Below are 25,663 nucleotides of genomic sequence, written 5' to 3'. Positions count from 1 at the left end.
TATATATATATATATATATATATATATATATATATATATATATATAAAGGATGTTTAATCTAAGAGACACTCAAATTAATAAAAGAGTGACTTGATAAGGACAGAGAGACGCTCGAACTAATAAAAGACTGACTTGATAAGGACGAAGGATTAAGCATGTGTCGCTCCCCGTCCTCAACACCTCCTTTATTTATACTATAGTACAACAGAATAGTTTTGGGCAACTACATATGGTGATGAGCCTGAAAAATTGAGTTCAATTGGCAAGTGGTGGCAAGGTTTTACAATAAGGTTGGGAAATGTATCTCTTTTAAAATCTGTGCTGCATTTAGATATCTTTGTGTGTTCTCTTTTTTCATTTCCTCTTCTTCTTTTTCCCTTTGGTATTTGTCGTATTGGTGGGGTTTTAGTTTCTCCTTCTTTATCGACAGCTGACTATCATTAAGTGAACTTTAATCATGGCCTTCTAATTTTTTACTTAAGATTCAAGTTTGTTGAGAGTGAATCATGTACTTGACTTGCAATTCCATGTTTTTTGGCCGTAGGTTTTGCCGACACAAAAAAGTGATGAGAGACGAGGGAACGATATGGAGGAAATATTAGATGCGTAGTGCAAGATAAGATATGTATGCTTACTAAATCTAAATTATATTCCACAATGCACAGTATGTGTAAGTCGTACACTGCCGCCTTGATGTGGTGTTATATTGTATTGATAGCACCTTCGGTGTGTGTATCGATTTCTATGCGTAATCAAAGTAGATATTGTTGCTTTGTATTATGGTATTAGTATCATTTTGTTGTTTTCAAAAACTGTCCAAATTGATGTTGGAAACTCATCATTACAATGTGTTATTTGATGATTAAAATTAATTTTGTAAGATCATACTTCAATAATTAAATTTAAAATTAAAAAAAAAATCCGACAAAATAGCAGTTGAAAATGTTCAGTTTTTAAATTTACTATAATAATAACATTGACTAACATTTCAATGGAATATTCTTCACCATAAAACAATGTATATGTATGTCCTCGCTTAATGCCCCATGACATCGGGCTTTTATAACCTAATCAAGAGACATACATCTGTTCCAATAAGCTAGGGAGACTGATAACTGCAGTGCCAGTGAAGTAATGCCCCCGACTAGAACCACCTTCCAACATGTTACCAATAGCAATATGACTGTCAAAGGAACAGAAATTAAAAAAAAACTGCAAAATGACTCTAGATCACTTCTTATCCTCCTCATTTGGTCGCTCCTCGTCATTCTTCTTCTGAGACTGATTGATAATACAAACATAATATCAGTAATAATGTACATGTACCAAAACCTAAATTACCACAAAATAGTAGCCCAGAATGTAAAGTACTGGGGCATAAATGTGATTGAATTGGAGATCAAAATATATCCAGGTGAAGTCAAATTCAGTTGTGCCAACATTAAGATTTTCTACGAAATTCTTTTCAAACTCAATAGTATATTCCAATAAAAGACTTACCTCAGACTGATTTTGCATGGAAGCCAGCAAATCTTTGACAGATGGATCATTTGGGTCAACCCCTGGAAGCTGCGGAAACAAAGAATTATTACTTAGTGTGGTAGTACATAATATAACATCTCATAAATCATTCCACTAATCAGTGTTGGCAGAAGGGGGGATATCTGCCATATAAACACATAATTGCAGCCTATGAGGGAGTCATGGCGGGTAACTCTGTACAAATTACCTATGGCGGTTTTCAAAAAAAATTGCCATGCCATTCTGAGACGGCCGCCATTTAACAACACAGCCACTAATGCATTCAAAGAACAAACTGAGTTTATTAGATTTGTCAGACATACCGATGCAAGGATAGAAGATACAAAGGACTGGTCCGCCAACAATCTACCCACTGTGTCGTTGGGGGGGTCTGATACTGACAATTGGAAAGCTACGGGCAACAACAGACAAGAAATCAGTGAAAATAACTACCTCTTTCCTGAAAACTACAGAAATACAAACCAATTCCATCCTCAGGACAACTTCCCCCAGAAGAGAATGTAAAATTATTCATGATTTAACAAAGCCAAACCCTCAAAAAAGTATGAGTTGGCTGAGCCATATAGATAAGTTCATATAAAACATACCCTATTCAATGAAACGATGCCATCCAGATCATGAAACAAATAAAACTGAAAAAAAACTGTTACCCTCTTGGTTGAACCAAACTCAATACAACTTTTTCTTAATTCCAGACTGAGAAATCATCATGCAACATAATAAGAAAAACACATCTCACATACGACAAGACTAAATGACTTGAAAATATTCACCCATGTCTAGATGATTAATGATTAAAAAACATTTAAAAAAGCTCACCTCTAGCCAACTCAGGGTCATCTGTAGCTGCTTCAGACATATCTGCATCTTTTACATCATGGCTAGCTGCAGGATCATCCATCGACATTGCAAGGGCCTGTTGTAGTAGAGCATTCTCATCATCCTGTTTCCACATGAAAGACGGTTCAGACAGAACAAGTGTCAGACAGTTCACAAAAAATGAGTATAACATGATACGGTGTGGAAATAATAAAACTGAATATTAAAACAAGATAACTCATTCAAAAGCAAAGCAGGTAGATTTTAAAAAATGCAAGATGGGTCTCTGTCTTATTTCAGCCCATGAAAAAGACATCATTCACTGCCTGCGATGTTGAGTTGCAATCAGAAAAGTAACATATAGCGGTTACAATACAACAGTCAACCTCCAGAAATAAGTATTTTATCTGTATATTTTAAACCATGTGAAGAAGTGCTGAGAATAATCAGTGCCCGAGTCATGATGGTGGTGAGTGTAAGAATGATTCTATCGTATACTTAGAAAATTGTTCTTAGACCCCATATAGAGAGCATAGGACAAATAAACAAGCAACAAAAATGGATTAAAAAACTAATTACACTAACCATCATGTCATCTGTCTTAGTCCCAACTTCAGAAGCTGCGGTACTGGTTTGCTCAGTCATAGTTGCATCCTGGGAAACAGCTTGCTGTTCACCACCTTTCTCCTGTTTGGAAGCATCCTCTGCAGCCTTTTTCGCAGCTGCTTCCTGCCTAGCTCTCTCCTCTTCCATTGAAACTCTTAGAGCAAGAGCCAATTCAGGGTCCAAGTTTGGATCAACACCAAAATCATATCCAGATACACCACCTGCAGATGCTGCTGCTGCAGCAGCTGCAAAACCACTTCCACCTTCTCCATCACCAGTAAATATAGGTGTACTGCCACAACACAAGTTAGATAACTATTTTAGAAGCTTCTCATAGATAAAATGAAAACTTATCAGATTATAGAGAAGGAAATATATTTTAGGAGCAAGGATAAGGTCTCTTCAAGAAACAACTATGAAAGTGAGAAAACAAGGATAGAAGAGGGGAAAAAACTAACACGACCAGGCTCCCAATGTATTTGCAAGTTAGAGACACGCACACAGTTTGAAGCATGTCATTAGTGTTAACCAGATTGATCAAATGAAAGATTTGACATTAAAAGGAATTTTGGAAATCCTAATGTGTTTATCAAAGAAGCATTTATGGCTACTTGGGGATTGAGTTAAGAATGGAGAAAAGAGTTTTTCCAAAAACACAGAAGTCCAAAGCTCTCCTATAGGAGTAAAGAGAAGAAGGCAGAGCTGAGTAGAAACAGCAGAGATATTAAATAAATAACTTCTCTAATACTCAAATTTTTACCGAACTGGAATTCCTCATTTAAATGGGAATGCTGAGTACAAAAGAAGAGGAAAAAAAATCAGACAAAATTGAACTCGCAAACCTTATAAGTACATCAGAAAGAGCATTTGGACCAGGTGGAACATGAACCATGTGGCTACTATCATTATTGTTTACCGCTGCAAGGAGTGCTTCAAGCTTCTCTGTCTTCCCCTCGTCATCTTCACCAAAGTTGACAATGTCAAGTGCAACACTATTCTTTTTCAACTTTCTCCCAATCATTTCCAACATTTTCTTCTCGTACTTGACAGGACTAATAAAGCATTAAATTAGACAATGGGAAGAAAATCGGCAACAAATAAAATAAAATAAACTTCAAACAACTAAGAAGGAACAGTTGTTCATACCTTCCAGAAAAGACAATAATCCTTTGCTGCTGCTTCTTATTCTGCCTATGCTTAAGAGCCAACTGTGCCACCTGAATGCCAGCGGCTAGGTTCATCTCACCACCTATTTCTAGACCTAAGGAAGAAAAATGAATAAATTCTTTCATCAAAAGACGAATCCAATACAACATTAACTTGTCGCACTTGCTCAATATTAACAAAAATGAGTCGCATGAAAGTTTAATCTTACTAATAACCCTCCATATGGAAGTTTGGCATGGGCCATACATATAGATACATATATATATCTAGAATGATAAAAACCCAAAAGAAAAAGAAACTATTGCCTTATTTGGATAAACAACTTAATTAAGCAATTATAGCATAAGTGCTTATGTAAAAGCCACTCCTATAGCAAAATTATCAAATCAAATTGTTTTCATAAAAGATATAAGCTATCCTGAAGAGCTAATGAAATAAGCTTAAAACAGTTATAGAACATGTCCTGAGTTATTTTCCTAAGACATCTCTAACAGACTCACAAAATGTTAATAATGTCAATAGACAAGCTCAAGTAAGTCAATCCAAACAGACATCAAACAAACTTCCACAGCCTAAAAATTCAATTCACTTAGAATTTACAGAGACAACTGTGTACTAATGAATAATAAAACATAAACATTAATATAGAAGAGAACAATTATCACATGGAGTAACAAAGATTCAAAGGGAAAAAAAGCATACCATGCATACAAGCTAAGATTTTGCCCAAATCACTAGTAGGGGTAGCCAAAACCCGAACGCCTTTCCCCGCCATAGTGAGAACTCCAACAGTATTTTCAGGATTAGACTGAAATTAATTAAACAAGAAAACAAATGAACACACACGCAATTACCTAAACCTCAAATTAAACCTAAAAACCAACTCTGAAATACAACATAAAACTTTCCCCAAAAAAGATTAAATAGAATCGGAATCACATATAATACAAATGTATTAACTAAGCAACGATTTGACTCACCTGAGTTTTAGCACCGCAAATGAGACTTACAGCGTCTGATTGGGCTTGAAATCGAGAAGGAGAGTAATCACCGTTACGCATCCATTCAGAGTTGTCAATACAGATCATCGTCGCCTATTAAAACCAGAGAATAACAATAAGAATACTGCAATAAAAAGTGTAGAGTAATAGCGAGAAACGAAAAACCTAATTGTTCGAATGAAAAAGAGGGAAGTGAGGGGATTTTAGTGTCACGGTGAATCTTCGAAAATTGGAGAAAGGGGAATTGGAGCGGTTACCTCGAGCACCATTGTTGGAGGTTTGGAGAAGTTCGGAAGCAAGATTTGAAAGGATGATAGAAAAGTTTTTCTGAGAGAGAGGTGAGAGAAGAGAAAGAGAACTCAGGTACTTGCGAAGGAGGTTTTCTCCACTTGGGCTTTTTTATTGGAACGCCGAACACTATAATGGCCAAATTTTTACAATTTCTTTTTTCTAATCATATACATTCTTTTAATCTTTAAACATTTGTTATTTTTAAAAAGAAATAAGTTATTTTTAAAAAGAAATAAGTTATGTAAACATTATTATTATTTTGTAGGAAAAAATAAAAGTTAATCTTTGAAGTTAGATTCAAATTATTATTTTGTTTATATTTAAAATTATTTAGGAGAAGAAGATATTGGTGATTCAACAAACTCACTATTAAAATGATATTAATATCATAGTTTTAAAATTGATGATTTGATCGATTGAATTAAAAATTGAAAGAATTATCGATTTAGTCTGAATGTTGAACCGGATAAACTATTCAAACGGTAGAAATCGGTTAAACCCAATAGTTACGGCAAACTTTTTTTTTTAAGACAAAACGATCAATAATTGTTTTTCTTTAAAATAAATTAAAAATATATATAAAAGAAATAAAAACTTAAAATTATTAAATATTAAATATGTTTGACATTTCAATTATTTTGTTATTCCGTTTACGTAGCAATTATATTTTATTCAAAATTTATCTAAATTTGTATTTTGTACGATTATTTTGTTGTGTTTGATGAATATGTTTAGACTTTGAATTTAAAGAATAAATTTCTGAAATTATGATATTTTCAAAAAATATAAGTGTCACGGTTTTTTTTTAGAGACCAGATCATACAGTTTGACCGATTTAATAGTTATGTAGTTTAGTTATAGATATCAGTTTATTCAACCAAATTATTTAGTTTTATCTGGTTTAATCATGCGGTTCGACCAATGATTTAGTGGTTTGACCAATAAATCAGTTACCTAATACCTTGCTGATTCGATGACCGGTCTAATTTTTAAAACGTTAATTAATATTGTGAAATATATCCTACTATTTTTTAAAATTAAATATTTATAACAAAATTTATTTTTTAATAAAAAATTAATCTAATGTCAAATTTCACCGTATAATTAGATATTCTTAGACATCTATCAATCAAATTGATTTAATACGACAATGTTATTTTAAATTTCATTAATATTAACTTACTATAGTAATTTGTTTAACCTATACGTTTTTTTACCTTAATCTTAATTACTATAAATATAATAAAGTTGTCTTAATAAATGTTGACTCTAGCCAGCCAAACCCTTATAAAATTAATAATATATAAGTCATGTGCATTGCTATTTTACTATATTGTTGTATTTTAGATTTAAAAAATGCTCATTAAAGTTATTTTGAATCGTGACTCAAAGTGTACTAAATATTCGAGTAAGGTACACTGAATAGCTATCCAATGTGGTGTTGGTCAAGAAAACTCTCAGGAAGTGGAGAATGTGTGTTGATTATACCGACCTCAATAGAGTGTCCCAAAGACGCATATTCGCTCGTAAGCATAGACAAGTTGGTAGACAATTCGGCAAAATACGAGCTTTTATCATTTATGGACGTGTATTCTAACTACAATCAAAGACACATGTATGAGTATGATAGAGAGAAAACGGTTTTTATGATTGAACAAGCCAACTACCAATATAATGTAATGTCTTTTGGCCTGGAGAATGCATATGCAATGTGTCATAGAATGATGAATATGGTTTTCAAAAAAGAAATAGATGAAACACTTGAGGCATATATGGACGACATGATCGTTAAATCCAATAAGGAGGGATTACATGATCAACATATCGCCTGTGTATTTCGAAGAGTGTGATAGTTTAATATGAGGCTCAATCCAAAAAAATGTATCTTTGGAGTCAGAGCTGGCAAGTTTCTAGGTTTTTCTCTGATGGAGAGGGGCATAGAAGCAAACCCAGATAAGTGTGAGGCAATAATCCAGATGGTGTGACCAACAACCAAAAACAAAGTGATGAAGTTGAACACGATTATGACATCCTTAAATTGGTTCATCTCGAAGTTTATGCAACACGCCTTGCCATTCTACAAACTATTGAAGAAAGAAACACGTTTTTAATGGACCATGTAATGTCAACTGGAGTTCGTGCCCTTGAAGGTAGCCTTACCATTCTAGTTATTTTGTTATTTTCTTTGAATTCATAATAGTAATTTGTTTCCAACCTCCTAACGATTCGTGATCTAGGAGTTTCACAATCATTCTAATTATTTTGTTATTTTCTTTTGTACTTTGAATTCATAGTAGTGGTTTGTATCAAATGTTGTCCCTATTTGTAAACTGCATCTTCTTTATTTAAGTAATAAATTTGTCATGTGTTTTCTCAGTGCATATCATCTGACCATACCAATGACTAAAAAACAAGACACAAGAAAAGAAAAACAAAAGAGAAAAGCAAGTAGAATTTGAACGGAAGTTACAAATGCGGATTGGCAACACTAGAAGAGGGGTGACTTTTCATCAATCTTATGCTCAACCTCGAGATACCTCAACAAGTAAGGCTTGATCCAAAACTTCCCACTTTCTTACCATTTTCTTTTAATGAGTGTCCATATGATTGCGCATCTACTAGGACTTGCAATGTTACTAAATTGTTATCTGTTTATTTGATTACACAATGAGGCATGTTTCTTATTTTTAAACTTAGAACTTTTCTTAGGCATCCCCTTAAATAATTTATCCTTTATTAAACCCTTTGAGCATGTGCCATTCTTTCAGTTACTTAGCCACATTATAAGCCTATTGGCCTGAAAAATTTATCTTCTCACCCTCTCTTTGGAGTTTAGTAGATTGATTTTCTATGTGATACAAGAACCTAAATTTGGGATTGCTCTTGGAATTAGTTGTTGGTGTAAGCCTTAGAGGTCAATACTTTTGGTACTTGTATCGAATTATTTATTAATAATAAAAGGTTTTTTGTTTATTATGTTTGTTTAATAAAGTCCCTAAAATGGCTAGTCCATTTAATGTATCAAGTGTGACTTAATCATGAGATCCCATTAAACATAAGGACATTATTCTTAAAGTATCCGTAGTCGAGCTTTGTTGTGAAGTGGGATAACATTAAAGCATTAAGACTATTATGTATATAGACTGATGATCACCTCTCATAGATCATGGATAAGGAGTTATCAAGTCTTAAACATAAGTATGAATATTGAGAGTAATATTTATACTGGATTGACCCGCTATGAGAATACTATATAGAATGTTATGCTAAGTGTCATAAGCTATTCTCATGGTGATAATAGTGTATACCACCCTTTGACCTGAAACCACTATGTACCCTAGATGTAGAGTTGAGTGCCTTATTGTTGATCAAACATTGTTGGTAATTGGATGACCATAAAGACAGTTGATGGATACTCCACGAAGTATGTTGAGGGACATGAGTGACCTAGATGGAATTTTCCCATCCTGCGTAACAGGATAAATGTCTACGGGCCCAATATTGAACTGGACAAGGATGACACGGTATATGCCTTGTGTTCAATATAGACATAAGGGCAAAAGGATAATTATACACATAAGTATTATCACAAAAGGATTTGTCAGATCAGATGATATTTTCGTGTCTTGGATAGTAGTGATGTGTTGCTAGATACCGCTCACTGTTTATCATGTTAAATACATGTTTAATATAATCGTTAATGTCGCGAAAACCTACAGGGTCACACACAAAAGGATGGATTGATGAGAGATAGAGTAACTAAGGAACACTATAAGGTATGGTGTACTTAAGTGAATTGTAGAACATCATAAGGTATTGTGTACTTAAGTAGAATACGAAATATAGTAAGGTACCACACGCTTAAGTGATTTTGGCATATCATAAAATATGAGCCACATACACTTAAGTGGGTTTTTTAGCTTGCATCCCACACAAGTGGTTCTATAAATAGAACCCTTGTGCAGAAGCATTTGTGCAGTTGTAATTTTGTTTCTTTCTCTCTCTCACTCAAAGCTTTCGTTCGTAGCAGCTAGCACTGAGATTGAAGGAATCCGTTCGTGTGGACTGAGTAGATGTGTTGTCACCATTTAACGTTCGTGATCACTCCGTAGATCTGCATCAAAGGTTTCAATCGCCACAAGAGGTAACGATTCTATCACTGATCATGCCCATTCGTAAGCATCACTAAAGGAGACATTTTTATATTCCGCTGCATTTTGGATTGCTCTTCTCCTTCATTAGTAACATTTAAGCTTGGGTTGGGGGGTACTAAAAATCTTGAGTCATAAAAAATGATGAAAAATAAGCATGAAATAAGCAAAATTGTTAAATTATAGCTTCTGAAGTAAAATATAAAAAAAGAAAAAAGAAAGAAAAAAGAACTCAAGTCTAGTACCCAATTGTAATAAGGAAAGTAAAAAATATGAGATACACTACAAGAAAAATATCATTTTATGACACGTAGGTTACGACTATTCATTGAAAACCACTCTGATACATGTATTACGACATTTCCTATGGCGATTTTTTGCAACCACCCTTTGATTTTAAAAAAACATACTGGTTGTGACAGTTCCAAGCCTAATTGCCCAAAATATGGGTTATGGCAGTTACCTAACCGCCCTCGTATTTTTTTGGCCTAACATGTTTTGGGATTTCAAAAAAAAACATATGGGATGCGACGGTTCCAAGCCCAACTGTCCTAAAATATGGGTTGCAATGGTTACCCAACCACCCTCATATATTTTATGTCCAACGCTTGATTAGCAAGAAAAACTTTTAAGTTGTGACGGTTAGTGTAAGAACAAAATTTGGTTATCCATCTGACCTTATGTTTTGATGATAATAATACACTACAAGAAAAATATTATTTTATGACATGTAGGTTGCGACTGTTCATTGAAAACCACTCTGATACATGTATTACAATATTTCCTATGGCGATTTTTTGCAACCACCCTTTGATTTAAAAAAAACATATTGGTTGCAACAGTTCCAAACCTAACTGTCCAATAATATGGGTTGTGGCAGTTGCCTAATCGCCCTCATTTTTTTTTTTGCATTTAAAAAAAACATATGGACTGCGACGGTTCCAAGCCCAACTATCCTAAAATATGGGTTGCAATGGTTACCCAACCACCCTCATATATTTTATGTCAAACGCTTGATTAGCAAGAAAAACTTTGGGGCCGTCACAGTTAATGTAAGAACAAAATTTGGTTATCCATCTGACCTTATATTTTGATAATAACAATACATAATTTTGCACCCTAATGGTTTTGTTTAGTGTGCAGATGCTAGATATAAGTTATGATTGTGAATAAGTGATGTATGATGTCACCGGTTTCTGAATCTAATGCACCCTAACTCTGAGATGTGTGTTCTACAAAATGATCAAGCTCTGGATTTCTCTACTCAATGCTTTTGAACATTACTCATTCAAAGCTTCATGACTTTTGGCAAGAGAAGTTGTTGATGTTCTCAAGTTCTGAAGTCTTGTGCTTAAACAACTCTGATTAACTATGTCACCAGACTCTGAAGATCATGTTTTAATGAATTGGACCAATACTCTGAAGACCAAGGTTCTAAAGACTCTTGCATACTAACTATGATTCTTCTTTTATGTATGCTTCATCATATCTCCACCATAAGCCTCTGAATAACCGAAGATAAGATCAAAAAGGTACACAAGAGAAAATAGTACATAGTATAAGATCAAATATTATTTCCACTACACTGATTTTGTGAAAAAAGGATTGTATTATTGCACCGTTGTGTCTCCTATTTTCACAAACCATTATTCAAGGATACAATTACATTTGTGGATTCCAATTCTACCCTTCAACCAATCTTTTCATTGCTTATATAAATGAGCCTTGGAAGAATGGAATAGAGTGGACTCCAAGAGAGTATTATCTACATGAGCAGTGCATACGTAATTTGAGAGAAAGAAATAAAACACACAAGGAACTTTTGTTCATATTCTTCATAGAAAATATTTTTGTGTGAAAAATTTTATAATTCATTTGTATATTTTACTTTCTTAGAAGCATTTTTGTAATACATTTTATATCTCAATCTTTATGATTGTTTTTCCTTAAGTGACTAGGGTTTATTCATAATTACTCAAGAATACATTGATAGTTAGTCTTTATGGTTGAATTAATGTTTGGTTATAGTAGATTAAGTCCTTGTAATAAGGCAAAGTCACCTTTGCCGGAGGACTGGAGGTAGCTTAGTTAACAACGAACCAGGATAAAAATAGTTGTGTTCATTATTTGTGTTCTTAGTTCTCTTATTGTCTTTTTTATTTGCAAAATATTTTCATCTTTGAAACCTAATTCACCCCCCCCCCCCATCTTGTGTTTCCATTACCTTCAATTGGTATCAGAGCATGGTTATGGTATTGATTATTTATCAAACACTTCACCGTGTTAGATAAAGATCCAGATTTTTTGTGAAACACTATGGGAGGAATCCCTCCACCAGCTGCACATGTTGGTAACAATGAAAGAGGTCATTATAATGCAAAAACCCTGGTTTTTTATGGAGAAAAAATTGACTATTTGAAAGATAGAATAGAATGTTTTTTTTTGTCATCATGTGGATCTATGGTATATGGTAGTTTATGGCTAATTCATTTTGTTGATGACAATGGTAATAAGGTAGAAAGAAGAATGATGACTAATCAGCAAAAGAAATATTACAAGAATCATAATAAAGTTAGAGCCATTATTCTGAATGTTATATCATACTCTGAGTATGAGAATATCACAAATAGAGACATGGCTAAGTCTATATTTGATTTTTTAAGGATGACTCGTGAAGGAAATACTCAAGTGAAAGAAACTAAGGCGCTTGCTTTGATACAAGAGTATGAAGCCTTCAAAATGGAGGATGGTGAAATAGTTGAGACACATGTTCTTAAGGTTTCAGACTCTAGCTGTAGGACTTAAGGTCATGGACAAAGGTTATTTTACTACAGATCATGTTAAGAAGATTATCAGAAGCTTACCCGAGAGGTGAAGGCTTATGGTAACTACGTTAAAGTTGTCTAAGGATCTAAACAACACTACTCTTGAAGAACTTGTAAGTTCTTTAAGAAGTCATGAGATGGAGCTTGAAAAGGATGAACCCTAATGAAAAGTTAAATACGTGGCTCTAAACTCTATGGGAAAGTCTGAAAAGACTAAAGCCTTTTAAGCTGGAGAAGAAGAGGAATATGAAGAAGATTAAGAGTTAACCAACTCTAAAAGAAAAGACAAAGCAAGTTCAGAGGAGCAATAAGGACATGTGGTCGCTTTGAGTCTACATCTGGACAGAAGAAGTCAGGTGTTGGCATAAACGTTACCTGCTTTGAGTGCAAAGAGTCAGGTCATTACAAAAATGAATGTCCCAAGATGAGAAAAGATAAATCAAAGAAGAAAGACTTCAGAGGGAAAAAGAAAGTTCTGATGGCTACCTGGGATGACTCTGAATCCTCAGGAGATGACTCTGAGGAAGAACAAGCTAATACGATGCTGATGGCAAGCACATAAGCATATGATGATAAGACTCAATCGGAATCAGAATCTGAGTCAGACTCTAAAAAGGTATTTCCTAACATATCTCGTTCTGAATTAGAATCTTGTTTATTAGAAATTCTGGAAAAATATCGGAAGCTTCAAAACAAATACGAGGATCTGAGACAAGTCCACATATTTGAATCTGAAACACATAGTAAGCTTAAGAAAGATTTTTCTACTTTGAATGAGGAGAGTTTCATTTTTAAACAACTTTGCACTTCAAAGTAAGAGTTCTAAACTTGAGGAAAAAATTCTTTCAGAAGCTTCTGTGGATTCTAAAAATGTCATAAAGAAATATGACAAATATTTTTAGACATTTCCGGCTAGAAACATAGATATAAGCAAAATGGCTTCAATGATCTATGGAGTTAGCATAAATGGAAGAAGAGGAATTGGTTATGTGCCTAAAGAAAAACCTATTTTAAAACCAATGGAAAAGCCAAAAGCTCTTTACTCCCATTTCTCTTATGCACATACACAAAATGATTACTCTATACAAAAACCCAAGTTTGCTAAGAACTCTAGAAGAAATAACTAGAGAGGACCCAAAAAGATGTGGGTACCTAAGGACAAGATAATATATGTTGTAGACATCCTTAGAAGCACAGTTAAAACACCAGTCATGGTACCTGGACTCTGGGTGCTCATGACACATGACGAGAAGAATGCATATGTTCCAAGATCTAGAACTTAAGCCAAGTTCGTGGGTTTCAAAGGTGATTAGAAAAGGAAGATCATAAGCTCCAGAACAGTTAGTAATGGTTCTCTCCCTTCTATTACTAATGTTTATTTAATTGATGGATTAATACATAACATATTGACCATAAGTCAATTAAGTGGCAATGGTTATGATATAATCTTTAATCAAAAGTCTTATGAAGCAGTTAGTCAGAAGGATTGCTTTATTCTATTCAATGGCAAGAGGAAAATAACATTTATAAGATTAGACTTTCTGATCTTAAAAATTAGAATGTAAAATATTTCATGTTTGTTAATGAAGAGAAATGGGCCTGGCATTGACGATTGGGCCATGTTAGCATGAGAAGAATTTCTCAGCTAAATAAGCTTAATTTATTTAGAGGCCTTCAAAATCTGAAGTTCTATTCAGATGCTTTTTGTGAAGCATGTCAGAAATTCAAGTTTTCAAAAACTTCTTTCAAATAAAAGAATGTTATTTCTACCTCTAGGCTTTTGGAACTCTTGCACATTGACCTCTTTGGACCAGTGAAAAATGATTTTGACAATGGCAAAAAACATGGTTTAGTCATTCTTGATGACTACATCAGATGGACATGGGTTAAATTTTTAAAACACAAGGATAAGCCACATTTTATGTTCTCCACCTTCTGCTCTCAAGTGCAAAATGAGAAAGACTTTAGAATTGTTAAAGTCAGAAGTGATCATGGTGGTGAATTTGAAAATAAAGATTTTGAAACTTTTTTTGATGAAAATGGCATCTCCCATGATTTATCCTGCCCTAAAGCTCCGTAACATAATGAATTTGTAGAGAGGAAGAATAGGACTTTGCAAGAAATGGCCAAAACCATGATAAATGAGACAAATGTGGCTAAGAACTTCTGGGCAAAGGCAGTTAACACATCATTCTATATTTAGAACAAGATCTTTATAAGACCTATTATGGGTAAGACTCCTTATCAATTATGAAAGAACAGAAAGCCCAACATTTCGTATTTACATCCTTTTAGATGTAATTATTTTATTCTGAACACTAAGGACAATCTAAACAAGTTTGGTTCTAAGGCGCAAAAGTGTATAATGTTGGAATACTCTGAACGCTCTAAAGGCTATAAAGTATATAACATTGAAACACAAATTATTGAGGAATCATTTCATGTTAGATTTGATGATAAGTTTGACTCTGAAAATTTAAAGTTAGTTGAGAAGTTTGCAAATTTATAGATTACCTGTTCAGGCTCTAAAGGTAAAGAATCAAAAGCTAAAGAATATAAGGCAAAATACTCTAGAACTATTCAACCATAAGATATTGAAGTTCAAACTCCTCTGAGGAAGCATAGACAAAGATCCTCACATTCTGAAAAATTGATTATGGGAGATAAATTTGAACTAGTCAGAACCAGATCCTCATTGAAACCTTCTGAAAAGACAATTCTTGGTTTGGTGTCCCTCATAGAACCAACATTTGTTGATGAAGCACTTATGGACACTGAGTGAATTTTGGCAATGCAAGTAGAATTAAACCAATTCTCCATAAATGATGTGTGGAATCTCCTGCCTAGACCCAAAGGAACTCATGTCATTGGAACAAAATGAGTCTTCAGAGATAAATTGAATGAGAAAAGAGAAGTGGTAAGAACCAAGGTCAAACAGTTATAGTCAGCAATAGGATATTGATTATATTGAGACTTTTTTACCAGTTGTTAGGTTAGAGTCTATTCGTCTCTTAATTTCTTTTGTTATTAATCATAACATCATCTTGTATCAGGTGGATGTTAAGAGTGAATTTCTAAATGGTTACATAACTGAAGAAGTGTATGTACACCAACCTATTGGGTTTGAAAATCATAAAAATCCAGATTTTGTTTTCAAATTTAAGAAATCATTGCACTGTCTGAAACAAGATCCTAGAGCCTGGTATGAAAGACTAAGCAACTTTCTTTTAGAAAATGATTTTACCAGAAGAAAGGTTAATACTACTTTGTTCTGTAAGACATTCAAAAATGATATTCTAGTTGTTCAAATTTATGTGAAGATATCATATTTGGTTCTGCTAATGCTACCTTGTGCAAGGATTTTGCTAAGTCAATGCAGGTAGAGTTTTAGATGAGTCTGATGGGAGAACTTAAGTTCTTTCTGGGTATCCAAATAAATCAAAGTTCATAAGGAACATATATCCATCAGAGTAAATATACCAACGAACTTCTGAAGAAGTTTGACATGTCAGATTGCAAGATTACTAAGACTCAAATGCATCCTACGTGTATTTTGGAGAAGGATGAGGTAAGCAATAAGGTATAGAAAAAGGTATACGGAGGTATGATAAGTTTTCTCTTATACTTAACTGCTTATAGACCTGACATTGCATTTAGTGTCTATTTGTATGCTCGCTTCCAATCAGATGCTAGAGAGTCCCACTTAACAATTATTAAGAGGATCTTCATGTATCTGGAAGGTACTACTAACCTTGGCCTGTGTTATATAAAATCAAAAGAGTACAAGCTAATAGGTTATGGTGATGTTGATTATGCTGGAGACAAACTAGAAAGAAAAAGTACTTCTGGAAGCTGTCAATTTCTAGGAAACAACTTGATCTCATGGTCCAGCAAGAGGCAATCAACAATTGCACTATCAACAACTGAAGTTGAATATATTGCAGCATCTGGATGCAACACTGAGATCCTCTGGATGAAAAGTCAACTAGAATATTTTCGGATATATGAGAGTAACGTTCCTATTCTTTGTGATAATACCTTAGCTATTTGTTTATCTAAGAATCCCATTTTACATTCCAGAACTAAACATGTTGAGATTAAGCATCATTTTATATGTGACTATGTTCATAAAGGAATTTAAATTTAAAATGTATGGATACAGACAATCAATGGCCTGATATCTTCAAAAAAACCTTTGTCGAGGATATATTTGTTTTCATTCTAAAGAATTTGAAAATGGAATCATGTCCAGAATGAAAAAGATGTACATCTCCGAATGTTTAATTTCTTAGAATGATTAAAATAAGACTCTAAGGTTTTTAGCTCTAAAGAGTGAGTATTTTAATGTGAGAAGGTTTAATGTATCAGAAGTATTCAGTCATAACCTCTTTGTAAAAAGTTATGCCTTTTGAATTCTAAAGAGTTGCTACATTAATTAGCTGTCAATCAACCTAGGGTAGTGGGTCAGATTAAAGACAATTGTCTTGAACTGAAATGCTTATAACGGTTGAGTGACACATTGGTAGAAGAAATTTCTTGGGAATAAGTAAAATCTCTCTACGCCTTTCCCTATGCCAGAATTTGTTGCACTTCTCAAGTGTTGTACCCCAAATTTTGACCATCTTTTTATCCATATGTATTAAGGCATGTCTTAGCACCTTGAGTCAAACTCAGTCCACTTGAGTTAGGGTACAAGCTCTTGATCTATCAGAGTCTATTATACATGTCATATGGTAAATTCCAATGACCTAAAAGTCAAAGGAGGGTCATTTTGACTTTTATCCTTTTTTTAAGTTCGCTAGCGCATTAATTATTTTTTATTTTATTGGTTACTAATATTACTATTTTTGGTCTTTGTGATTCTTTTTAGTCTTAATATTATTAATTATTATTATTAAATTACTAGTATACGATTATTATCATTATCTACTAATATTATCTAGATTATTATTTTAATTATTTTTTTATTATTAGTTAATTAGAATATATTATTAGGTCAAAATATTATTAAGTGACATCTTTTTATTATTCAGATTAATTAGCATTATTAGATAACTATTACTATTTTTGATTTATTATATTAGATTAGTATTAAGTTTTATTAATATTACTTTTATTATTAGTGTCATTTAGAGCTTTTTTTCCAATTATTTTTCTAAGGGAATGAACATGGTCAAACCCTATGTCTAAGTCAACACGGTCAAAATCCAAAAAGTCCAAGAAACAGAAAAAACACGTGAGTAAGGAATTAAGATGGATCAAATGCCAAAGAAAAAGAAACAAATCTTTTGTACATTATTCATTTTCGGTTAGATTTGAAACTTTCTAAAATCTAACAAGTCAAATACAAAGTTTCCTAAACTAATTCAATATGGACTTAAAACCTAAACCTAATTCTACATTATAAATAATAGACCTAATTCTTACAACAAATGAATCATGTTTTACAAATAAGAAACCCTAAAGAGCTTTCTTCATCATCAAAAGAAATCCATTGTTAAACCCAAAGCCTTAGTCTTTAGAAGTGCATCCAATGGTACCCTGCAGACACAAAAAAGAGAGAGAGTTTGAATAAAGAACACAAGCAAAGTAAAGAAGAAGGACAAAGAAAGAAGGGAGTGGAGGGCGCAACTTAGGTTGGACACTGCAGGAAAGGTAGGCCTCAAACTCTTTATCAATGTGTGTTTGCGTATAAATCTTTTATTTTTTGGGATCACTGAGGATATGGTTTCTATTTGAAGATGTTCATAATGTTGTTCTGATTTTGTATTTTTCGTTTGAGATTGGTATTAGGTGTGTTACGATCTATTGATTGATGTAGGTTTTGTTTTAATCTAGGTAGCCTAAAGGTGTTTATGAATTTTAGATTAGGGGTAGGTTGAGGGTTGACCGAAAGTTGAAGATGAAGATTCATCTTCATAATGATGAACACGGTGAAGATATGAAGGGGGTTTAATTTGTTTTGGGTTTGTAGTAGGGTTAGGGTTCATCTGGATCAGGGTTAAGGTTTTTTATGATTGTATTAGGGGTAGGGTTCATTTGGATCAAGGTTAGGGTTCTTGATGATTAGGTTATGGTTATGGTTCATCCATTTAAGGTTAGATTTCTTTGTTTTTCCTTGGGTTCTAAAGGGTTATAGGTTAGGTTGGTGAATGTTTGAAGGTTCCGATGAACCTTCATCTAAAACTTGGGTTTGTAGGGTGGTTTGGGGGTCGAGTGAGGTGGCCTTTGGTGGTTGCTACGATGGTTTGAAGGTTTTTTTGGGGGGGGGGGGTCGGAGCAGTGTGAGAGGAGAAGTGGTAGAAAAAGGAAGATGTAAAGAGAAGGGAGATATTATATAGTAGAAAGAGAATGAGAAGTGGAAAGTGATCCATTTTTGAAGAGAGGGACGCTTTTATACTTCCTCTGAGTCCCTTCTAATGAGTCACACGTGACTCAACGTGAGTCTTTTGATGGTCTTACTTTGAATGGCTTTCATGCACACACGCACATCATAACTACTTTACTCCCCCAATCCAAGTCCTTTGATCAGTTGACCCCCTTATGGTTAACTGATCCAACGCTCAAGGATAGATCATTGACCGACCTTGGTAATTATATCAAAAGGCCATTTTTTCTGCGTTTTTATCTCTTTTGATTTTCATTTTTTTTTATAATTTTTTATTTTTTTATAATTTCTTTTTCTTATGATTTTTTTAGTGGGTTAGTAGGCTTTGGGCTTTGCTTTTTATTTTTTACACTCCCTATCTCCTTTTGACACCCCATGTATTCTTGAGTTAAAATTTTAATTTAATTATTTAATTAGCTTAATTTAGTCATTTAATCTTTAATTTAGTTTTGTTAATTAGTTAGCAACTCTTACTTATGTTTAGGTAGAGACTAATTAATGAGATTAACTTTATTCACCTCGTAACTAAAATATTTTGTCTAATTAACTTAAATATTTATTAATCTTAAAGATGAATAATAATTCTCTTATCTAATTAATTTATTTTTCCATGTAAAATAAAATTGTAAATATGTATAAACAATGTTATGTTACTCTATATATAAATTAAGATGAGCCACATTCCTAATTTTATTTTCCTCAAATTACTAATAATTCTTATATTCTATCAATCGTCAAACTATTTTCTAAATTAAACTAAAAAATGTCTTTTGCAAAACCATATCTTGGGATGATTGTTTGACTGACGTCACACCTTATCGAATAATAATTCAATTAAAAAAAACTTTAAAATCAACTAAACGCATCAAAATATTACTTTCTATGCCCTTGTGCGTTGAGATATTTTTCAAACAAACTATTTCTCCGCCCCGAGCGTTGAGACTTTTTCATAAGTAAAACCAACAAACACACCAATATTTTCAAGACGAACTATAGTACTTTGATTCCTCATTGCACTTGAGGATACATAGGCACAAAGTTTTGAAACCATGGCGAGTACAATAACAAAAACCTTTTTTGCCCCTTTTTGGAAAAATGTTTTTCGAGTTAAAATATGGTATAAATGATTTGTAAGAAAAATAGGGTTTTGGGACTAATTTTAAGTGATTTTTAGTTTTGAAAAAGTTGCAGAAAAGTGCTTCTGTAACAGTATGATCCCGGTTACACTGAGAGCATTTTCGTAAAAACTTTAAAAATTCATAACTTTTGTTCTGAGTGTCCAATTCGAGTGCCGTATGAAGCGTCAGAAAGCTGAGAGCGGTTACTTTCATTTAAAATTGGTTTCAGTACCTAAAAATAAATATTTTTTTATATGATGGTGTTGAAATGCATTGTAGTGTTTTTGTGATGGTGTGACATAACCTTAAATGCATTGTTGTTTCTTGTTATGTTGTATGTTGATGTTGTTGAGTTGTATAACATGTGTTTGATGCATGATGACCAGTATTGGCGGTGTATATTGACTATGGTGGTGAGTCATTATGCATGATATTGTTGTTGCATGTATAATATGTTGCATGCATTCATATTGTTGGAAAATGGTCTATTATTGGTGAGCCTCAAATCCCATTGTCTGGATTGGGCCGATAGCTGATTTCAGAGGTGATGGAATTAGTGAGTCGTTATCGGAGGTGATGGTAACGAATTGGAGGCTTTGATCCTAGGAGGTGAGGATCAAAGTGGTGAACCTGAGTGTTCACGTATTGGTACCACATCCATTAAGTCGAGTTACTGAATCTCATTGCATTGTACATTTGTTGCATTTGTTATTGTGTTGGATGGTTGATTATGTTGTTATTATGTTAGATGGTTGTTATGTTGTTATCCTATTTGGATAGTTTGTGTTATTGTTCCGTATGAATATTTGTGATGTTGCTATTATGTGCGCATAGATGTTGTGTGGATTATGTGGAATTGTGTTGTGGAATGGGTGATGTGCATGTGATAATCTGATGCTTACTCATTATTATGCTTTCCTTTATATAATTATGATATCTCACCCCTTCTGTTTGAATGTTGCCTCAACGTGGGTAACGTACAAATAATTCGCAGTAAGAGCTCAGATGTGAGTGAAAGATGAAGTCTTCCATTTTATTTTAGTGTTGGCGTCTGCTCTGATGTGTAACACCGGGGAATTTGGAACGACCTATCTTTTGTTATGTTTTAACATTTATTATAATAACATATTATATTAATGTTGGATATCCGAGTTAACTGTTTGTGATTGTTGTTCTGCTGCTATTTAATAAAAGTTAACATTCAGACATGTAGTTGTTACTACTATTTTTATAACTATCAAGTGTTACATGTCTTTTTGATTGAGCAGGTTGATTGTATGTTGTAGTGTACATCCTAAATTGCATGTTGAATTTTTTTACTCTGAGAAATGTTTTAAATTTATGCGGGGAAAATTTTAGGGTGTTACACATATGCATAACACTTTTTATTAGATAATGTTTTAGATCTTCCATTGATGCATGACGAACATAATTTAACATTTGACAAGGGGTTACATAACTTAGACAAATGATTACATAACTTAAAAAACAATAATAAATAAGAAAACATAAACACTATTAGATGATTCTGGATGTTTCAACATCTTAATTATGTCGTCGACAAATCTTGAAATCTTCGCATCTAACTTATATTGGCCCCTTAGTTAGACTACGAAGAAATGATATCCACATAATTGTCAAATCTTCATTGGTCTTCAACTCAATAATGTTATATTTCACCCTTCTGTTAGTATCAATCCAATCTTCATGAAACTCAATCTTTCTCACCTTTCTGTTATTGGTATCAGGCAATAATTCATTCAACTTGGATGTCAAGGCGGCGAGAGATGTGGTGTCATCGAAAGTCAAAACTCTACAGGAGGTGCTATTGCTGCTGCTTTGCAGGCTGTTGCTCAGGCTATGCATAATCAGCCTAATGTTGGTGGGAACAATGAGTTTCGACATTTGGGGAAGTTCTGGAGGAACAATGCACCTACTTTCAAGGGTAGGTACGATCCTGATGAAGCGTAGACTTGGCTCAAGGAGATTGAGAGGATTTTCAGCTTGATGGATTTCTCATAATCATAGAAGGTGTGATTCGGTACAAATATGTTTGCTGAGGAAGCTGATGACTGGTGGATCAACACTCATCAGGTGTTAGATGTTGCAACTGAAGTTGTAACTTAGATTATGTTCCACAGGGAATTTTCGAGATAGTACTTTCCTAAGGATGTTCGTGGGAAGAAAAAGATTGAGTTTCTAGAGCTAAAGCAGGGTAACTTGTCGGTTACTGAGTATGCTGCCAGATTTATGGAACTTGCTAAGTTCTACCCTCATTACAGTGAGGCGACTGCCGAGTTCTCGAATTGTATCAAATTCGATAATGGTTTGCATCCTGAAATTAAGAAGGCAAATGGACACCAACAGATCAGGAGGTTTCCAAAGTTGGTGAATGATCACACTGAATCACACCGTGTATTTGACTCGGATTTCACATGTTTATTAAGTCTTTATTATCATTTTGCTTGTGTTATGCTTTCTTTTGTGTTGTTTTCAGGTATTTAGTTCTTTCAGGACCTTTTTAGAAGAAACGAAGCAAAAAGACCAAAATTAGGGTTTTCGGCAAATATTCTACTCATGGTGTTCTGCATGGTGGCCGCTATAGGAGAAGTCACGACACATCAGCCCTCAACCAGGAGGAAACTGCCACGATCCCATGAACTTCCCCATTAACTCACATGGCGAGCGCCATCTTTGAATTCCACATTCCCACTAAAGAGAAGTTGAAGGGCATCCCGGTCTTTGCATGCTGTTGAGTTCCTCTATAAATAGGTCGTTCTAGTTCACTTCCAAATCATCCAACTTAGTTTACAACACTAAGACTATAATATCATCTGTAAAAGCGGTAATCCGTCACATCGAGGGGTTATCGCACCTTAGTGTAATTGAGTTGGAGCATTTTGATTTTGCCGTTATCTTTATTTTTAAAGTCAAAGGTTTATTTACTTCCTTCTACCAGATTTAAAGCCTCAATTTGGAGCAGGTTCTAATTTAATCGCCTTTTTATTTTACTTGCCATGACTTACTTTATTTAATTCCTTGTCATGCTTTACTTTATTTAGTTTACTTGTTATGCCTTACTTTATTTAATTTCTTGTCATTGCTCTGCTTTATTTAATTTCCTGCTGTAGCGGTGTATTCGTCACTTTATGATTTATTGACTAAATCAAAAGCAAAGCATACAAAGAATCGAGTCGCCACCGCACTTTTATTTATCCAAAGGAATGGCTAAAAAGCGAACAAAAGCCTAAGAAGTTTTACACATAGAAAACTAATGAAAAGATCAGAGATCTGGGTAAGGGGTTAATTACGCAATGGGAAGGTGTTAGGCACCCAAAACGTCCTAGGTACTCCTAGGGAGCCCTTTTCACACTTGTTGTACGAAATGTTATTTGTTTATGAAATATTTATTGTGCAAACATGATTGAAGGGATGAGAAAAGAATGTACAAGTTATTATTTTTGTGTTTGAACGGATGAACCCGTTGCCTACGTACCTTTCCATGGAAGGTAAGGATCAAAACGCCGTAGTTCGGCTAAAAGATTTCCAAAATATGAGTGGGTTCATTTTAAACAAAAGCCCTAAGGTCTTTCGTTATCCACGGGAGAAAACTCAACCTTATACAAACAACAAGTCCACCATGTGAGAAAAGCTTCAACTTGCTAGTGAGGGGTTAACCCTATAATAAGAAGGAAGTCTTACAATTCAATCACTAAGGACAAAAGGTGAGATTAACATCAACCAACTAGGATAAATCAAACCTATGGCTAATGTATGAAAACTTATCAAGAATGGACAAAGCCACTAAACAATTGAATGAGTGAAATTAACCAATTAGGATTATTCACAAAAATGGTCAAAGTATGATTAGAATTCAATTCAAAAGAAGTATTATGAAAATGAAGTTTGAAAAATCAGAGGCTTAAGGCCTAAGTTTCTAATTTGAAAACAAATGAAAATGTTTGCACAATAGTTTTTCAGGTTTTGGTTTAACATGCAAATGGAGGTTTAAAGAAACAAAAGGTGGGAGGGTGAGGGATGTAAAACTTCTTAGATGTTCACCTCTTGAGATCATATGTAGATGATTCAAGTGATTCCTTTGGAATAGGCAACAAGGCAAATAAGCAAATAACAAATGGACAAAGTAAATGGATACCGGATGCCAATCAATGGACTTATTCCAATCTCACAAAACAAAAATGGATACCGGATGCCAATCAATGGACTTACACCAATCTCCCAAAGCAAAAGAAACATGGATACCAGATGCCAATCTATGGACTTATACCAGTCTCTTAAACAAAACAAACATGGATACCAGATGCCAATCTATGGACTTATACCAATCTCCTAAAACAAAAAGAAACAATGATACCAGATGCCAATCAATGGACTTATACTAGTCTCACAGGAATGATCATAGGAAACAACTGCCAATAAATGGACTTATAATTGACTCCTCACAAGAAACAAACAACAAATGCAATAAGCAAGAGGAAACAAGTTGCCAATAAATGGTCTTACACTCGACTCCAAGGAAAGGATGCCAATCAATGGTCTTAGTCCTAACTCCTACCAGATCATAGGAAACAACTGCTAATAACTGGACTTACAATTGACTCCTCAATGGACAAACAGAGATGTCACAAAGCAATGAGCTATGATTATGAAACGATATACAAGTAATGATGATAAATGCGCAAAGACACACTCAAGCAAATATGCACATATGAATCAAGTAAGCAAGCAAACAAGTCAATTAGCACACACTATACACAATCACTTAGGCTCAATCAAGGTTAGGCTTTACAGCCAACTAGAATGGGGTAATTATGCTCTTAACCCTAACATTGAGAGTTAGGGTGAAGCCAATGAAATGGAGATGAGGGGTGTGCCTCATAGCTCTTATCCCTGGTCAGAGAGAGCTTTAAACAATAGAAAGTGTGGGAGTTCAGAAAGTTGGAACTCTTCTCCACAAATGATTGACTCTATAAGATCTTGGGTTATTATTCACAATGCATCAACACATGGTGTGAGCAAAGTGAATGACACACTGAGTAGCAGGAGATGGATTACACATCTCTTTTATCTGCCAATTGCCTCATAAGAGGACTTTTCCTGCTTGGCACAAAATTAAACAATCACAAGCATTGCCTCTTAAGGAGGACTTCAGACAGGTGCCTACCAATAACAGTAGGTCTTCCAGACTACATGAAGATTAGAAATTATACCTAAGTGGTTAAGCAACCAAGCAAATCAAAGTTCACAATGAACTTAAAGCAACTTAAGTACCTGTGGAAACACTAAACAAATCAGTACAATACTCAGATAAACAGACAACAGTCAATAAGCAACAGACAATCCCAATGTACAAAATATGTAAGCCAAAAGGCAAACTCAAAGGAGTTAACATCAACCTACAAAACACACAAATGTTAGTAATCAAAAGCAAACAACAATACTCAAATGATGGAGCATCATCAACTATGGAACTTGGATGTTCAACCTGAAATCAAAGCTCAAATGTAAGCCACAAACCACTAGGTCAAAGCCTAGGGTCAAAGATGGAGAAAAAATTTAAAACAGGAGCTGAAATTTAACATGAATCAACTTCAATCACATCTTGACACATTCCAAAAGGTCTCACATCAAAATCATTCACCAAAAGCATTTCAATATCAAATGAAGTTCAAGGCAATTTTAAAGCTCATATGTGATCATCATGAATGAAAAATTCAAATCAAAACAGAAATG

General features: G+C 34.0%; 1 protein-coding gene across 1 annotated transcript; it reads right to left on the bottom strand.

The window, feature by feature from the left end:
* Positions 1 to 931: 931 nt before the first annotated feature.
* On the bottom strand, positions 932 to 5,583 carry LOC127074707 (26S proteasome non-ATPase regulatory subunit 4 homolog). Its single transcript, XM_051016047.1, has 10 exons — positions 5,394 to 5,583; positions 5,116 to 5,229; positions 4,838 to 4,943; positions 4,115 to 4,229; positions 3,811 to 4,020; positions 2,948 to 3,260; positions 2,363 to 2,486; positions 1,846 to 1,934; positions 1,502 to 1,570; positions 932 to 1,282 (listed from the first exon to the last, which is right to left on the bottom strand). The coding sequence occupies exons 1-10, from the start codon at positions 5,403 to 5,405 to the stop codon at positions 1,232 to 1,234; spliced, it is 1,203 nt and encodes a 400-aa protein (XP_050872004.1). The 5' UTR covers positions 5,406 to 5,583; the 3' UTR covers positions 932 to 1,231.
* Between the last annotated feature and the right edge of the window lie 20,080 nt (positions 5,584 to 25,663).

The sequence above is a fragment of the Lathyrus oleraceus genome, chromosome 4 (genome assembly GCF_024323335.1).
Source record: "Lathyrus oleraceus cultivar Zhongwan6 chromosome 4, CAAS_Psat_ZW6_1.0, whole genome shotgun sequence".
Classification (NCBI taxonomy): Eukaryota; Viridiplantae; Streptophyta; class Magnoliopsida; order Fabales; family Fabaceae; genus Lathyrus; species Lathyrus oleraceus.
The sequence above is the reverse complement of the archived record's forward strand: the minus strand, read 5'-3'. Positions and strand labels throughout refer to the sequence as shown.

What these genes read in the sequence shown, in the direction of transcription:
- LOC127074707 (XM_051016047.1), bottom strand. An exon ending in TATCTTCTATCCTTGCATCG is followed by an intron (nt 1,571 to 1,845) that starts GTATGTCTGACA and finishes TTGTTTCCGCAG; the next exon opens with CTTCCAGGGGTTGACCCAAA. An exon ending in CCATGCAAAATCAGTCTGAG is followed by an intron (nt 1,283 to 1,501) that starts GTAAGTCTTTTA and finishes ATTATCAATCAG; the next exon opens with TCTCAGAAGAAGAATGACGA.